Source organism: Poecilia mexicana, unplaced genomic scaffold (assembly GCF_051168715.1).
Source record: "Poecilia mexicana isolate PSO_F unplaced genomic scaffold, ASM5116871v1 scaffold_8, whole genome shotgun sequence".
In the NCBI taxonomy this organism is placed as follows: Eukaryota; Metazoa; Chordata; class Actinopteri; order Cyprinodontiformes; family Poeciliidae; genus Poecilia; species Poecilia mexicana.
In genome coordinates this window covers 18398836-18417451 of record NW_028263377.1, presented here as the reverse complement: position 1 = coordinate 18417451, position 18616 = coordinate 18398836, and the positions used below count along the sequence as shown (strand labels likewise).

General features: G+C 43.6%; 1 protein-coding gene across 1 annotated transcript in view; it reads left to right on the top strand.

Moving 5' to 3' along the window:
• Positions 1–18616, top strand: part of adgrl1a (adhesion G protein-coupled receptor L1a) — a 58140-nt gene that overhangs the window by 8512 nt on the left and 31012 nt on the right. Inside the window, exons 2-4 of the mRNA XM_015002296.2 lie at positions 8624–8837; positions 10055–10164; positions 17241–17255. Of these exons, the coding sequence (XP_014857782.2) occupies positions 8624–8837; positions 10055–10164; positions 17241–17255 (339 nt within the window). The remainder of the gene's footprint in view (positions 1–8623; positions 8838–10054; positions 10165–17240; positions 17256–18616) is intronic.

The window sequence follows — 18616 nt, the reverse complement described above, 5'->3', positions numbered from 1 at the left end:
TGTATCAACCATGTCGTGGGCTTCGGTGAGGGTTGTTTGTGGACTATAAATTCATAATAACTAGCAGCGAGCTTGGCTGACATCCAAGGACAAAGAGGAAAGAAAGGATAGAGAAAAAATAGAGGGATAAGTACAGATTAAAGAAGTGAAGCTGGTAAAACAGTGAGTAACGGATTAGGATACAACAAAAAGCCAAGAAGGTGGATTTAAAGGATGAATAGAAAAATATATTATGATATTGGTTAGATGAGGTGGTGGACAGATGATGATTAGATAGGCTAAATGAGAAATTTTGCAGTTTGGATAAATTGGATGAGGGATTGAGGGATGGTGTTGAGGTAAAAAAAAAAAGAAAACATGAAGTGCATTATACTGCAGATGAAAAGTAATATAAGTATTTGAGGTATTCAGATGTGTAATAGGTTGAAGAAGACACAGGAGCAAAAAACATGGTTAGTGGGTATGCATGTCTTGCAACAGCACACACAGACACTACCCACACATTCAGCACTCTGTCTTAGTATGTTAATTAAGTCTTTAATACAGCAGAAGAACCAGTCTTTGACACAAGTCTCTGGTTGCAACTTGCAACTTTTCCAAATGCACACACAAATATCCCCTCCACCCTTTCATTCCTCTCTTCATTTGTCCTCCTGCTTTTTCATCAATTTAATTTCTTCCTTCCCTCACTATTTTTCTAACTTTCCTATATCTGCTTATGCCACCTCTTCATTTATTTACCTCCCCCCCCTAGCTGTTTCCCTGCAGCACCTGCAGCCTTACTCCACCATAGTGTTTACATGAATCTATATGAATCTGGGTCTGACTGACTGTCTCCCAGCTCGCCCTCTGTAATGCTTGTTGGAAACACGGTACAGAGAAAAGTTCTGCAAGGCCCGCTACATCGCTCCTCTCTCCGGGGAGATGGAGGATACTCTCCACTGGGTGAATCTCCTACTTTTTAGGCAGGCTGACTTTTATTTTGGGCTATGCTGTTTCGCCCCATTGAGGCGATTTTATTGCATAATTAGATGCCAGCACTAGCAATAATTTGGTTTGACAGTATGAGCACGTCTAGTCTCGCCTTCCCACTCAAGTTTGCGTGTGCATGTGTGTCTGTGCGTGTGCGTGTTGTTCTGAGTCTCAGAGGCTTTTTTTTAACTGCCCATCTTAATCTCTTTGCTTTCGCATGCTAGTTCCCCCCAGAGCAAAGTTTGTCAACACACACTGAGAGTTCTGGAGGTTGAGGATGGATGAGGATTGGTGCTTGTGTGTTTCTGCCTCTAAGATATGTATGTGTTTGCACAGGGATGTGTGTTAGCACTGGGGCATGTTGGGTTCTCTTATGAATGATGTAATGTTATGGACTGTGGTGTAATTCAGTTTAGTTAGCGGGTTGGGCCATAGAAGAAGTGTTGAGCAAATCGGAACAATAGAGATTTTGTTTCTCCCCTATCTGCCTTATTCCTTTTATGCCAGATCTCTTGTGCCACAATAAAAAATAAGGGCGTAACAGTGCACTAGTTTCTGGTTTGTTTCTGATAACCTTTGGTATATATCTTTTTTTTTTTGTGTTTAGGCTTGACTCAGCTCCATCCGTGTGAACATGTGCCTCTCTGGCCCAGCTTTGTGGTCTGACCTTACAGTTAAGCTGGTGACTCCACATACAGTCACTCCTCATCTCATCCTCTGCTTTGCCTATAGCAGTCAAAGTAGTCAGAGAGGAGATAGGATCCAAGCATTGAGGCCACCATTCCAACCATACGCAGATGCAAATTCTCACACACACACACACACGCACACACACACACACACACACACACACACACCCACACACGCGCGCGCGCACATACACACACACACACACACACACACACACACACACACACACACACACACACCCACACACACACACACACACACACACACATGCAGTGTCCCACAAGCTCCTACAGCCCCCAGCCTCAGCATCATCATGTTAGGCCTTTAGGTTTGTCTCATAGTGTCACTTTGTCACAACTTCTCAGCTTGAAGGCTGCCTGAATGTGACATTTCTGGCCGCGCTGCCTGAGCTCGTCCACAGTGACAAGCCATGCTCCAGCGAGTCATTACACTAACTTGGAGTGCTAAGTGACTCGCTAAGATGCAGCGCTAAACTGATAAAGTGGGGTAGAGATTGGCCTGGGTAAATCTCATCGAGAGAAGGGTTTCTATCACGGACTTCTTGGCTCTGTTCAGTGACTGTAAAATTTACCGTACTCCCTTGGCAGGTTTAATGTGAAACCTTAAAATTGTAAGGACATTATTTCTTTGGCTGGTGCAAATTATAATGGCATATGGAAATGTATGTCATAGACGTTTCTAATCTACCTACACTATTAGTGTTTAAGTTGGGATTTATTTTAAACATGTATATGGTAAGGATCACATTTAAATCCGATTTCTGTTCTAGAATAACCCCTCTGTAAAAAAAAAAGACTTCTGGCACTAGTTTTCCTATTTTCTAGGCTAATGGTTGCAAATTTCAAGGACTGCAGCAAAAGAGAGCCGGATTACTCCAAAACATAGTTTTCCAGTTAACAAGTCAGCCACGGGGTCACCGGGTTCCACAAGCTATACCTCCTTTTGTGACTTAACTGTAGAAGTTTTGACAAACACAAGATCAACACTTTTCAATCCATTATTACTAAGAAAACTGACTATGGCGTTTTCAGAATGGTGCCATCAACTGGAATGTCAAAAGATGTTGTAAGTGATGGGAAAGTGTTCTTTCTGCAGTTGACCAGCAGTGCACAGCAGCAGATGGGAGTGAGGAACTTTTATGCCACTCTGACAACATTTCAGTTACTATGACACTTTCTTCGGGATGAGATGAACCGAAATTGAGACCATTGGAATGGAATATAGTGGGGGGGGGGAGTATGCCTTTAAAACTGTAACTTTTTAAAAAGCTTTGCATGACGTGACACAGACGATCAATCAATCACTGCCATACAAATTAAGAAATGCAGGAAAACTATGAAAGTTCAGAAAAACTTCACACCGACACTAACAAATAAACGGAACAACACTAGATGCAGTAATCCTCTCTCGAGATGCGCGGAGTCTTTCCGAGCATTTTCGTTTTTGCACCTCTGTCCAGGAGCATGATATTAATGTGTGGGTAATAATGGTGGGGAAAGAATGAGTGAGTAACGACTAGTCTTGCTTGTGCAAAATTATGTTCTTGTTTAATGGTCTAAGCATCTATCAACCCTCAGGCTTTAATTACTGTGTGAGGATAATGAGTCAAATCCAATCAGTTCTCTCTCTTGCTCTTAATTTGTATGGAGGTTCTACTTTGAAGCCAACCACTTGAAGCTCTCACACCAGCTGCCCTGGAGTAACACCAGGCTTCTGTCAGTGGGGTGTGTTTATGCATGTGACCTCTGTCTCTTGCACACCGACACATCCATGCAAATTAGATTGTATAATTGCCTGATTCAATAGTCTCACATGCGACAATTGCTAAGTGTGTATTGCAAATGCTGTGATTCATTTAGATGAGTCACAGTGTGACTTCAAGAAACTACATTCACCTATACAAATGGCTAGTGCTAAGAAAGAGTCGTTGTCATTTAAGTAGTCCGACTGCCAATGCTAAATGGTCAAGTGTGTGTGCGCGTGCGTGCGTGTGTGTTTGAAGAGATTCTGAAACCTTAATGGATTCCTGCAGAGTGAAGGACAATCGTTGCCCATGGCCAGTCCAAGCTTATCCTCTGCTCATCTCATCTCAGCTCAGAGCCAGCCGAATCTCGAGTTAGGCCTCGGGCCATCTGGCTGCCACTCACCACACACTCACATTCACACGTCCACGCACACACACACACACGCACAGACGCACACACACACACACACACACACATGCTGTCACACGTGAAAGCACTTACGCAAATGTAAACAGTGGATTCCGCAGTTTCATGCTTGTTTGAAGATACACCACTTAAAAAATCTCTGCATAAATATGAGGTGCATCCGTCTTTATTTGCAGTGTGAAATCAAACCGTAGTCCTGTAAGTTGTCAGGAAGTGTGTTTGGACAGGTGTGAAATATGAAGGTGTGAAACTCGACACAATATGGGCAAAGTAGAGATTCGCTCCTGCCTGAAACAGACAAGTCATCATGGCTGACGCCACCGATAAAGATTAAATAATGGATATCCTCAGATATGGTTAAAAATGTGTATTTACCCAATAGATGTCTTAGAAATGTGCTGAAAAAAAAAATAGGTTCACAAAATGCTTTCTGCTTTCTGTACATGTAAATTACCTCTATAACATAGTGTGGATTTTTACCAGGCGATGATAAACTTGTCAATTGGCCAATGACTGCCTATTTTCCTCCAGCCTGCTGTTATGCTTTCATGCATTGATAATCATACTTGAGCCATCTTCCGAAGTGAAAAAAAAATCAGAATGGACAAAAGCAGTGACATGCAGGTCAGGTTTGTATAAAAAGTGGGAATTGACAGGAATAACAAAAATTCAAAAATGTATTGATATGGCATGACTCAGCTGGTTGTGTTTATTTAAACCACAGAATTACAGCTGATTTTCCATTTATCGTTGTTGTATTAAACTAGCACTTAGAAAAGTACTCATAACCCTCGACAGGCATCTTGGCCCCTCTATTGAATTTGATTTTTTTCCCAACCATCTGCTATGATTTCTTCATTTTGTAATTTTATTTTAATAAAATAATGTTTTAAAAATAATTTGCTGAATTAGAAGTTAATCTTTTGGACCATTAACTCCTAATGTTGTGTTACCTTGCCATCACAGTGACTGACATGGCGGCAAAAAAAATGGATTTAGAATCATAATTTGGCGATTGGACAGCCAGCATAATAATGTCACATCTGGAATTACTGACTCAGTTTAACAACAAAGAAGACAGTAGCTGCAGTGTATTGTATCTACTCCTCTGAGTCCCACATGTACCTATAAGTACCATTAATACAAATATTAATATGTGTATGAGTGCTGACGAAATGCTACTACCAGTCGCAGCGCAAAAAGAGAACGCTACGTTGTAAACACAGCAGAACTGATTGTGCTCACTGTCGTAGCATTAGTGTGACTTTTAACGTTTTAACATTAGCAAATGGGACGCCATCTCTTTTCTGATAATTCTGTCAGATTTGTTTTTCAGCAGAGTCTCAAACAACCAGGCAGCGTGTTTTAGTTTGGGTCATCACTGGATACACAGGTTCTAGGGTTACTTTGAAGATGTTGTTTTTTACTCAACCAGCGAGATCAAGACGTCTGCACACCTCTATTCCCAACGCCGCTGTGGCTGTGGGCAAAGAGAAGGGGCTTGTGTAGAGTTTTATAGTTTGGTGACATCTTGGGAATTCCAGCTGTGAAACTCCTCCTTCCTGGGAGATGTCATGAAAATGATGTAATTCTGAGATTAAGAGTTTTTCTCATTTTGTTTTGTTCTCTGTATGTTGCTCCATCCTTGTTCCTTCCCGTGGCTGGGCCCAGCGCTGCTGCTGGTCCTCTTCACTTCTTCCCTCCTCTTGGCGTATTATATGGTTCTAATTGCTGGCCAGCTGTACACTGCTGTGTATTTACACTGCAGGGTAGTTAAGAGAACAAGGCCACACACTGGCACTACGCATTGTAATCCCACTGTGATACCACAACTCAGAATGTGTGTTTACATGGCGGTGTGTGTGCTTGATTGAAACATGCACACCGCTATGTCTGTGTGTGCGCTAATGTGCTTGTGTGGGGTTTTTTTTGCATTTGAGTGTGGACTTGTTTGTCTGGCCTCGCCTGCTGTTTGCATCTCCGTGTGCTTTAATTAGTATGCGATTTTTGCATCAAGGCTTTTGTGATTTGGCACTGGCACTGCATGCTGGCGAGGCATAAAAGATCTGAAGTCTTTCTGTGCTAGTCATTCAGCCCAAATGGCTTTAGTTACACAACTGAACTGAAGTCCCTATTGCATAAACAAGTGGCATTTAGAAATATGAGCGAGTCCAATGTGAGTGAGTCATATTGCACAGTTCCATGACTGAAATGACTGACACTGACATTAACCCAGATGGACACTCGTCCTGAATGGACAGCGTATGAAACTTAAGCAGTGTTAGCTCAGTTTCAGGAAGGGAAAGCGGCCTTCCTCTGTGTATTTTAGCACTAACAGTTAGGGCTGAAACGATTCCTCGAATGATTCGAGTACCTCGATTACTAAAATTCCTCGAGGAAAATTTACCTGCCTCGAAGCTTCGTTAATTTATGTTTTATTAGTTAGCGCACCGTGTTCCGGCCGGGACTTCATTTGCGTTGCGCGGAGCTCTCACTTCCGCCTCTGAGTTGTTGACAAAAGCTAAGTCTCAGCGGCATAAAGTCCAATCTTCAAGATTGGCCCGTGGGGATTTTATGGATTGATGATAATGCCCGACTTTTTATCGTTTTTGGGGAACCAATAAGCATCCTTAAAATGACTGGGGGAATGCCTGGAGTACGGCAGCATTTCTCCTCCGGGGCTGCTGGTTGAAAGCGAACGGCGGGAAGAGCGCTGAGGTGAGCGGATAGCCTGAACAGGGCGGGCGGCTGAGTAGCTGATGCTTACCGTGTAAATGTAGCTTTACCGACGAACCGCACAATAAATTTCATATCCCGGTCTGAAGAAACGGGTGGCGGAGCGCATCGTACATGGCTGGTAGATGAGTTTCTGAGTGTGACCAGTGAAGGTGTCGTAAATATCCCGTATTGCTTCCCCCCGTGTTCGTCCCCCGGTCTAACGGTTCGTCAGTCCGCTGGTCTATTTCCTCCCCTCCACCCCATCTTACGTTCGTTCATTCGCCCTCTCCTCCCACTCCAGGCGGCATTTCCCGTATTTTCAAACCCAAAGCGTGACAGGTTAGGTGGCAAGGTGAGTTTAATTAATCTATTAAACTCACTGAAGATGAATACATAAACTAAAAGCTGGATTGTAGACATTTTTATAAGCATATTTGTGAGCCTGCCTCTTTGTTATTAAATTCAATATAATTTCAGATTTTTCTATAACTTTTCTTCTGGTTAACTTAGAAAGTGAGCTATTATTGTTACAGGTTAGTTTTCTAAACTACAAAAAAGCAACTGTTAGGGATGCTCAAATATGAAAAATTGGACTGATATTGATATCTGATAGTAACACCGGTATTATGCCAGATTTACCAATATTTCATTTTATAATTTTTTTTATCCGATTACTCGATTAATCGTAAGAATAATCGATAGATTACTCGATTACTAAAATATTCGTTTACAACAGCCCTACTAACAGTAAAAGGGGAGAGAGGCTGACTCAGTGTCCTTGTCTACCGCCGAGCCTGTCTTGCAGGGGGAGGTGCTGTGCATGAAAGGCTCTGTTTATAAAGAACTTCCGCCTTATTAAAGTAGAACTAGTGCTGTCTGTCTAGATTTGACAGTACGCTCACAGCCAGGTCTGTAAGTCCACATCCTTCCCTCTGACATTGCAAAGAGGATCTCAGTCAAAGACGTCTGGTCCTTCAACACAGCAGAGAGCTCTGCACCTAAAGGCTTCGGACGCAGGTTAAATCTCTATAACGTTCTCCTCAAGGAGGGGTTAGACATTTCAGGACCATGGACAGCGACTCTCGCATTCACTGGCACGAGATTCAGTTTTAATTTCCAGTTTTCACAGTGCCTCTATTTGCATTTGTTTTTGCTTCCACCTGCACCGCAAAGAATGTTCATAGTCGTTTTGTTATTTTTGCATGTGTGCCTGATTACATGAGCAGTTAAATGCACGTAGTTATGGAGAGCTAGAGAGACAACGAGTGTCTCTCTCAGAGCCTCTTTGCAGCCCTCTTTCATGCCTCTCAGTCTGGCTCAGCGATTAACCCTGAGTACCTCACTGTCCCATCTGACCCTTTTCCTCTCAGAGCCGCTGCAGTACATTGACATTCCTCTGAGTGGGCTGATTACTAGCAGTAGGTATGCAAATGGCGTACAAAGCTAAGGTGAAAGTTTGCAAAGACACTCATTTTCTGTTTATTTATTTTTATTTTTTTCTTGTTCCACTATCACATCCTCTTGAACTCCGGCTGCATCTAAATGTTCAGCTCCGTTGCATTGTTTAGGTGGAATAAACAAATAATGTTGGAAAGGACACTTTTTTTTTCCTTTTTTATCCCTTTGCGGTGTGGGAATGAGCATCATAAGCTGTTGCCTGGTTGTGTGTAGGAGTTTGTTAACATTTGAAACTCTCACAGTTTGTTTCACAAGTGGTGCCATATCTCACTGGAGAAGCTGGTTTGGCTGCAAACCCCGGAATGCCAATATGTGATCTGTGATGTTCCAATGTGGAAATGAAACGGCCAGGCTGTACATTACTACTCGTTGAATGCAGGGCACTAATGGATAATTTGTATTTTACATCATTACTTGTTCAACCCGCTCTCGTCAGACACTAATATATATATATATATATATATATATATATATATATATATATATATATATATATATGATATTTATGACGATGCTGAATAATAAAAAGCCTTTTGAAGGTTTTAAGGTTTAGTGAATAATCAATAATCCGCTCTCCTTTGTTCCCTTTCCAGCTCTAAGCCGGTCAATGATGCCATTCGGTCTGATGCGCCGGGAGCTGGCATGTGAAGGCTACCCAATCGAGTTGCGCTGTCCCGGAAGCGATGTCATCATGATTGAGACGGCCAACTACGGCCGCACCGATGACAAGATCTGTGATGCGGATCCCTTTCAGATGGAGAATGTGCAGTGTTACCTGCCCGACGCCTTCAAGATAATGTCACAGAGGTAAGTATTGATTTGTTTGGATCTTGTGCATGTGTTTGTGCAGAGTCACAGCCTGTTATTGGCAGAGGAACAAGATACTATTTCACAGCAAAATCCCTCAAGAATTCCCAGTTTTTTCGATGCTGCTTTGCGCCGTTTGGGCACCTGCGTCTTTTTGAAGGATCTCCAACCCTTTCGGCAAGCAATCTATAAATACTTGTCTTTTTTTTTTTTTTTAAATAGCTGTATAACACCAAAGCTTTCGGTGAAACATTTAACTCCACGATAGTGTTGGCTCCTATTTAGTTCTGTGTGCATGCATGAGTGGGTGTAAGAGAATGCGTGAGCTTGGGAATTGTTGCAGAACCGTTTGTAGGGCTTTCCACTGTTGCTCTCCTTGTTTGAGCTCAGCATCTTCTTCCTCTGAGCTCAGATCAATGGGAACCCTCTCCCAGCTATCCATCACACATGTAATGGAGGCAGAGGCTTGGGGGAGAGCGCGAGAGAGCAAGGGAGGAAAGCAGCAGGGGGTGGAGGGGAGTATTGAGAGACTAAAAGAAGGAAAAAGACTTCCAGAAATGATGGGGTGATAGAGTGAGTGCAGCAGAGATTTCAGATATGAAGTGAGAAAAAGCCTGCGCAGGGGAGGAATGCTCAAAGCTGGGAAAAGTCCTGTATGTCGAGAACCACTGAGTGCATGCAAATGAGTATCTTTTTCTCTCTGTTTATGTTGCTCAGGATGTGCAGACATGAGAGAGTTCGCAGAAATTTGGTTTAGATGTAGAAGTAATTTGCAATTAAGTGTTCCACAAAGTTCGTAGTGTAGAGTATTTGCCTTTAGTCTCCCTCACCCACCCCATTCGCCCTTCCCTGTTCTCTCACCTCTAATTGCTCCCACTCACAATCCCCCAGGAGGGGAGGCTCTGACGTCACCCACCCGCTCTCCCCCCTCCCCCCCCCCCTTGCTTCTCTCTATCCTCGATCCTTTTCCCTGTTTTCCCCTCCCTGCCCGTTTCCCACCTCCCCTCGGGTGTAGCTGTCACATGATCTAGTGTAGTGTGAAATTACTCCCTTCCCTACAATTCCCTCCGTCTTTCTGAGCCTGAAGATGTTTCTTTTATAACCACTCCTCTTTGTCTTTCTCACAATGGCACTCATCATTTTTTATCGCTTACCCCCTCCTCTCCTTCCCTCTCTCTCTGCTCTCCCCACCTCCCCTTGTCCATCTCATCTCTCAGGTGTAATAATCGCACTCAGTGTGTGGTGGTCGCAGGGTCAGACGTGTTCCCAGACCCCTGCCCAGGGACCTACAAGTATTTGGAGATCCAGTATGAGTGTGTCCCCTACAGTGAGTACTAAGACCTCCTCTGGCTTCCCCACCCCTCTCACCCCATTCATCACCCCTCCCACCCTTACCTCTATCTTAACCTCAACCCCCCCTAGCCCCTCTTCAACTCCCCTCAAGAAGTGACAATTCAGTCACGTGCACACACGCTTTCTCTCTCTCTGTGGATTTCCTTAACACAATAAAGACAAAACAAGAGACACATAAGTCCTCACCTGCTCTCCCTTTCTCTCTCTCTCTCTTTCTTCTTACTCTCTGCCACACTGCACAGACACAAACACCAACGCCATCACAGAGCACTAAACCTTTTTTCTCCATCAGCAGAGTGATGCACCAGTACCTGAGGGGGATTTTCACATGGGAGGGGGCGGTGGGGGGGGGAGATGGTCCACCAACACCGGGTCTGATAAGCACTTCACTCACATCTACTGCAAACATGGGGTCAGCCCCTATTGGTGATCACAGCGGTGTAACAGACACCGTCCCAAACTCACGCGCTGATTAACCCTGGGGCGTGCTTCTGTCTTTATCTGCTGCCAAACACCTTTGCTGTCCCTCTGATTCTCAATAAAAAAGTAAAATTGGGCTCAGTGAGACTCTCAGGCCAAGGGGGTGGAGGTGGGGGGGGGTGGGATAGGGGGGGGTTGTTGAGTGTTTTCCACACCTCACAGAAGGAAATGTTAACACAAACAGGCGAGGGGATTATTTTAGAGCACATGACCTGCAGTGCCGCACGTTTTACTGTCCCCATGGTAACGGCTGGCTTCCTGGCTGCTCTGCTCAAAAGTCTGCGGCAGGTGTGGGCTGCACAAATCCACACTCACACAAACAAAAAAGTAAATAAATAAATAAAAAAAAGGAATGCAAGGGAGGGATGCACAAATTGCTCTTTTTTCCTCTTACTCTTCCTGTCTGAGTGAGCATCTACACACAGATGAGAGCACACTCGCGCAGCCCCAAAGAGCAGACATGGCTGTGATTATATGGTGTTGTGTTGATCCTCGCTCATGTGAAAATCTCCGCTCAGTCTCCCCCTCTCCCTCTCATTTATTATTACGCTCAGCATTGATCCCTTCACTGTGTGCAGGACTGCCTGTCTGAGGGGGGATGGCAGAAGTGTGCTCTACGGAGCAGAAGTGTTTGTCTTTTGGGGTTAAAAGTAATATTTTAGGCTGGGCGTGCTGTTTCATTTTTTTAAGGATGGTTGTCTACTTTTTTTTTTTTTGCAGAAATGAAGGTAGAGGTGAGCTGAGGACTGAGGAGGCATCGACCAGCTAACTTCCTTATTCTTCTCTCTACCATTCTCTTCCTCTCCTTCCCTCAGTGGTCACTTTGACTGTTACCCCACACAGTCAGTCTGACTTCTTTTCATGTCTCTCTCTCTTCTTCATTTTCTCAGCTTTTCTCTTTACTTTCAATGTACTTTCAAGTCCCAAACCTTTTTTTTTCTCACCTTTACTGGCATTTATCCCCATTTTTTTTCTGCCTTTCAATCCAATTCTAGTCTTTTCATTCAATTCTATTTCTTCTTCTGTCTCTGTTGGTTTCTTTTTTTTTTCAGGTGGGACAAATCAAATCCAAACAATCGTGGATTTCCAAGGACCCAGTTTACTCTCTGCTCTTGTTTTGCTCAGGGCTTTCTACCCTCTCTTCTTATTTTCTTCCAGGAGGTGTAAACAGCACGGTCACCATCTTCACCGGTCACACTTGTGCAAGTCCTGTAGTGTAGCTTTATGTCTATTGTTTACTGAGGGTAACAGTATCATCAATCAGTTGTTCCTGTTTCCTTTCCATCCTGTATCCTGACCTTGCATTATTCTCTTTGACTTTCAAGTGGAGCTTGTTCTCTATCTACCCAGCAATCAAAGTGTATCATGAATTAAGAGCTGCTGACTTGCATTTTTTCCCCTTTCTGTTTGTTAAAACCTTTGTTGATTTTGAACAAGCAATGAGCGAGCGGCGTAGAAAATTGGGAGCTGATCCCCATGCGATGAAAGGTTCTGCATGTCTGAGACAAAATACAAACAACCAATATACTCCGTCCTTGTGTCATGCTCTGAATAAGCAAATGCAAACAAAACTGAATTCATATACAGCTCAGGCCGTGGGCTGTTTTTTGCATCTGGACTCGTCTGACAATGTGAGCACGACTCTTGACGTATTAAAACTCTGAGCTGGAACTTTTCTTCCTGAAGCCTATTCACCATCGCGCCATACGCCACTCAACTCGGCCACTTTTAATTACCAGGAGAGGGAGGTGCTCTGCACTCTTCAGTTCTGCCTCAGCAGAGATTTGTCAAGATTAATTGAATTTGCTGCTACTAATCGCTCTGGTAATGCCCCATCGTTCACGTCTGACTGAGAATGCTGGGCACTTGGGTACCATCCAAGTCTGACGCATGTTTCTTTTTTTGTTGTTGTTGTTGCTGGTTGTCTCAACAAAAGGGTGAGGAAAGTGATATGTAAAGATTGTGTGTCATAGCACCCGAGATGGTGTGCAGCCAAGTTGATGGCTGAGTGGGATTTTGCATTTGACAGGGTCCTCTGTGTGAGTGGCGCTTGTGTGACACAGGCGCCATGTTGCCAGTCACCTGAAACGGTGAGGTGACAGCAACAGCAGATCTGACACACACAACACAGTTCTGCCGCCTGAGCTCAGATATGACAGCGGAACACGTGTGTAAGGTCGCTGTGAGCGCGGTTGCCTTTGCAAAATACAACAAGTCAAATCATATCTCATTGAGCTAAAAAGCCCTGCAGGAGCCTCCCTGCCACGTTGCATTGTTTTGTTTTTTTTGCCATTTGAAACAGAGCAGGAGAAAATGGCTCAACTGAACTCTCATTTCACACTGTCACATCCCGCTGTAGCCTGCTGGATTCCATTAAGAAATCACAGATCCATAAACACAGCTGCAGCATGTGTTTACTGCAGTGAGACGCCCCCACTGCAGTCTTAACGCAGGGTGAATAGTAAACCTGGCCTATGAGGGAGCTCTACCTGTTCCCCCTCTCTCTCAAGAATACATTGCTAGATCATTATTGATTCTGAGTGGCCTCCTTTAGGGTCATCCATACTTGCCAGGCCAGAACATTTAGCCCTTGTTAATATGCACCGTGCTGGTTGATATACGGCACTGTGGCAACTCTGCTTGCCTTAACGCAACAGCCTCCTGTATTTCATTCAGATTTAGCCACTCTCCCACTGTTTCACTTTACGAAATGGATTCTTCCACCAGAAATGTATTCAGCACTGCCTATTCATTACAAGGCGCTGCTTTTTTGGACACAAATCTGCTGGAAGTGAGAGTTGACTTGTCGGGAAGAGTTTGTCAGTGGAAAGAATAATAGCATTGTAATATGACAAGTTTTCAGGGGGAGGAGAGGCAGCACTTTGATGTAGCTTAAAATGAAAATCTATTAATATGTATAGGGACACCGTCAAGACGTGGGGGCTCATAAATGTTTGGTGAGTGAGAGGCAGGAGGCTTCACTCTGGCCTTGGGAAGAGATGACTTTTTTTTTTTTTTCTAGGACAGAGTGAAACGGGCGAAGAAGAGAAAACAGAGACGGGAGAGGGCAGGAGAAACCGAAGAAGACACACTATCTCTCGGCACTTGGAAGAGGAGACAGAGACGACTAAGTCGCCTCACAGAGCAAAAACATTATACCTGTGCGCAGCCTGCAGTATGTGTTTCTAGTTGCACTCATTGCTGTGGGAGTAACTGATAGGGTTGTGGAGAGCACCGAGCAGAGTGATTAACAGCAGAGAGGGCGGCAACGTATTTCTCAACAGAGCCCGGAAAGAGGAGTGCTAAAGAATCAGACAAACATCCAAAGTGGCCTCAATCCAACCTTCAGCTCACTGCGATGACAGCGTGATGAGTTTCTGTCTCTTATTTCTGTTTGTCTGTGCACGTTTGCAGGAATGTGTGCCGCTGTGCGAATTTGTGTTTTGCGCTCTATTTTTCAGGCAACTAAGAATAGAAGAAATGGAGTCAACACAAGTCTTCCACCTCCCTGATTTTATATTCTTTCTCTCCGCAGCAGAGAAGAAGCTTTATTTCCCTTTCTCTCTCTGTCTACATGCCACTGCAGTGTATCACCCACCATTTCCACTACTTGAAAAATATATTCCTAGCTGAGCTTTTAGAAAATTGCATTCCGTTTTCTATTTTATAAGAACCGCGGACACAAACTGGAGTAAAGCGGAAAACCTCTGCAGTCAGCAATTTTTTGCTCAGACATGGAAAAATACTGCCTCCTTTGCCCTGCAGAAGTATTTAGACCCGCTAAATTTGTTTTATATTTTGACAAACCTAAAATGAGCTTTGCCACTGCAAAGCTTACTTTTTTATTAATGGGATTTTATATAATAAACAAAAAAATGCTTAATGGTGAAGTGAAAAAAGAGTTCTACATAAGTTACTTTTTTTTTCACAAAAAACTGCTTGGAAAGGACACTTTGTTTCCTCATGATTCAATATTTTGTAGAAACACCATTACAGCATGTACAGCTAAGCTTCCCCTTGTAGCAGGGCCAGCATGTTTAGGTTCACTGTAATCCATAAAGGGGAGCTTTGGCCCTAGAATCAATTATTTTACAGATTTTTGCAGGTTTTCTCACAGTTTTGCCCTGGATTTGTCTCCATCTGTCTTCTCTGATCAACTCTGACTAGCTTCCGCATCCCTGCTGAAGAAAATGGTTGAGACATGTAATGCTCTCCTTGCCCAGAGCCAAGATGATGGGTCGAATGGCACTCTGTGAGATATTCATAGGATACTTATTTATAGCCTAACTCTGCTTTAAACTTCTCCACAACTTCATCTCTGGCCTGTTTGCTTTGTTGTTTAGTTTCCGTGATGCAGTTTAAATGTTCACTAATCTGCCTGAAAGAACTCTGTCACTTTCACAGAAAAGATTGATTTACATTGAGATTTAATTACTCTATCTACTCCATCTTTTAATTAGGTGACTTTGAATGCTGTGTTGAATAGATTTACGAGATTATATTACGAGTTTCTGACTCTAATACTAATGCAAGCCAAATTATTCAGAGTTTTAGTTGTTAAAAAATGAAAACTTTCTTTCCGCTTCACTATTTTGTACTTATTTATATTGGTGTGCCACTTAGAACCCCAATTAAATACACTTGAAAGATTGAAATCTGCAGCATGGTAAATTGAAAAAACTAAAAAAGCTTAAAAGGGTATGAATAGTTTTGCAAGGCACTGTTCTGTTTTAACTCTCCCAAATGACCGAGTCCAGTGGACCCCCTTCAACTTCCTCCACAGCTGGGTCCTACTGGATGAAAGTTCTGGATGCTAGCAATAGTCATTAAGTCAGTCCCTCCCTGTTCTAACCTTGGAAGTAATGACTGCACTCACAGTTGGGGGGAGGGGACATGACGTGTCCCAACTAACACAGTTTCACAGGATTTGCAGTCTTGCTTTCCTGTCCTCACCCTTCTCCAATGAAATTGGCTCACACTCTCCTGGTCTTGGAGGTTGTTTGTCCAGTTTGATCTTGGCGTGAGATGATAAATGATCCGTGTGGATGGTGATGCTGACCGTGCCGGTGCCAAGGTGCAGGGCCGTCTGCTGCTGCTAATGGTTCTTTCTTCCCTTTTCTTTTTAACCAGATACTTCTTTTATTTTATGTTATTTTATTTTAAATTATTTTTTTTTGGTCAGTTTCTCCTCCTTCCTCTCACTTTTTCTCTCTGTTGACGGGCAACCCTGAGAGGTGTTGTGACAATCCCACAGGAATCCCTGGAGATGTGAGACTTCCCATGACATACACACCACAATCACGCTCACAGCGGGGATCCGAGAGCCATGTGACTTTTGACAAGTCTGTTCTTGGAGAACGCCGTTCCACTCGCACACAGCACTTTTGCCTGAGCAAACACGGAGGAAAAGCGGGTGCAAGAGCCATAATATAGAGGGCGGAGCTGAGATTTCAGCACATGCATCCTGTAGTCCCCAGCTGACATGGATGGATATCGAGGGACCCGGACTTTACCTGTTTGTGCCAGCTGAGGCCTCACTGTGATTCAGCACAACCAGCTATTGATTTGTGTGTGATGAGCCTGCTGCTGTCGACATTTCTCTTATCCCTTTCTTGTCTTTACCCCCTTCCCAACCTCGCCCCCCCCCCAACCCCCCCACCTCCACCCCCTCCTGACTTTGTCTCTTGGTCTATCTGTGTTTCTGAGGCGTTCCACTCTGTCAAGCCCTCCCTTTCCCCTTGTTGTTTGTTCTCTATTGCTTTGATGAGCCGGTCTCGGCCAGGCAAGCCAGCAGCTCCCCACTGATTGGATGGTCGATGGGTTGTGTTGTGTTCTCTTTTTTTTTTTTTTTTTTTTTTGCCGGCTTCTGTGGCAGGCGTCTCTGGCTCTATAAATCAAGTAAGGCCAGAAGAAGCTCTTAAAATGAAATGTTGACGTAGACTATGCATGGAGATGAAGGAAGCAAAACGGGCTTGTTAAACTCTCAGAAGACAACTGGTCACAGATAGATAGCTTCATCACCACCTTTCCATCTGCCATTTTTCTATCTCTTGCTCTGTCTTTCTCTCCATTTTCTTTTTTTTTTTTTGCAGCTGAAGAGAAAAACGCCGTGATGCTCTTCGTCGGTTTCTCTCTCAGACAGGTTCTCGGAGCTGCGCTTTCGGCACAAGAGGAAATTGGGAGGTGGGGTGGGGGGTGTTCTGTGGTAAGACGGGGCTGAGAGTGTGTGCTATGGGTGGATTGTGTTGTTGAGGGGTTATTGATAAATGTGAAAGGAAATGGAAAAGGATTAAAACCCAGGTCAGGCCATTTTGCCCCTTCTCATTTTCCATTCAAGCCATCCTTTATGTGAGTAGCCAGCCATAACGCAGACAGATAACTTGCTTTAAAAAAAAAAAAAAAACACAGAGCGTGAGAGAAAGGACAGCGTTTTATTTAATCTCAATTTTCTCTTTTTTCCTGCATCTGTTTTTCCTTTTATTCTCTTTCCTTTCCCTCTCTTCTTCTTCCTGTCTCTCTATATTATCTCTCTGTCTCCTTCTTTCTCCTTTTTTTCCGATGCTTGAATAGAAGTGGATCAAAAAGGTAAAGTCCACAATGAACATAACAACCACAGTTCGCCCCTTCCTCCCTCTTCCTTCTCCTACCCCCCTCTACCTCTCCTCCCCCCATATTCCTTCCTAACCCTGCACCCTGTGTAGTGGTCATGTTTGATGTTGATATCCCTTCCTCTTCTTTCTCGATCTCTAAACGCCTCCTCTTCCCTCTCCTTTCTACTTTGACGTGTAACCAAAACTCTAAAATCCCTCTAGATCTCCTCCTTGGTTTTGATGACAACACCCTGAATACCAAAACACACCCACACATGTCAGTTATCACACGAAAAAAAGCATAATGGAAGGTCAGCCCCGTGTCTATGAGAGATAAACGAGAAAATCACCTCACACATCTGTCTAAAGTTACACATAACATACATAATTACTTTTTCTTTGGTACCAAGTCCATCCATTTCTGAAATTTAGATTCATCTCGCCGCTATTGCCTCAGACACTTTCTTATAGATATTCCTCATGATTCAGATTTCACAAACACATTTTCCAACACTTTTTCCAGATTGATCTGTCCCTGCAGATTTAAGAGAAAAGACAGTCGCCATCTTCAATTACATTTCTCGACCGCTCATTTTCTCCATATTGTATCTCTTTGCCTCTATTTTTTAATTTTCCAGGACCAACATTAAGTCTGTTGTTTTTGGAAACCTCAAGGGAAACTGTAGTGTTAGGATAACTCAGTAATTAGACAAACTTGATTTCATATTATTGTTAACAGCATCCCATTTTCAGGTACTTCAGCGTCCTTCTCTCATTCTGTCCATATTAATTCTTTTGAAATGATAATTACCACATTTGACTACCTCGCTTCCACTTCCCACCTACTTACAGCTCATCTTTCTATGTTGTGTTTTCCATCCTCCCTTTGAGTTTGTTCTCCCTCTCTTCAAGTTAATTGGTTTATCTCTCAGATTACACCTGGCCATTACAAAAAAGACCACAGGCTCTTTGAAGATGTTTTCCTCTCTTTCTCCTCCTTTCTTTAACCCAATCCCCTTTTCTGATTTATTTATTGTAAGCGCATACGTGCCCCTTTGTAGCCCCTCACACCGTAAACCCTTGTCTTCTTCAGTGTCCATCTCTTCTGGTTCCTCTTGTGTCCAAGAAGAGAAGCGGGATTGGGGGGAGGGAGGTGTACCCTCTATAGGGAGCCCTTCAGCGTCGTGTAATGGCTTCTCTGATGCTGCCTGAGCCGAGCCAAAGCACTTTTAAAGAGCTCCAATCAGCACCTCAATCACAGGATTCTCAAAGTGCAAAAGATAGACTTGACCCTGTGCAAGGTCAAGGCAACAATAGTTGCAGATATTTTTAGCTTGCCAACGAGCCTCTACTCCC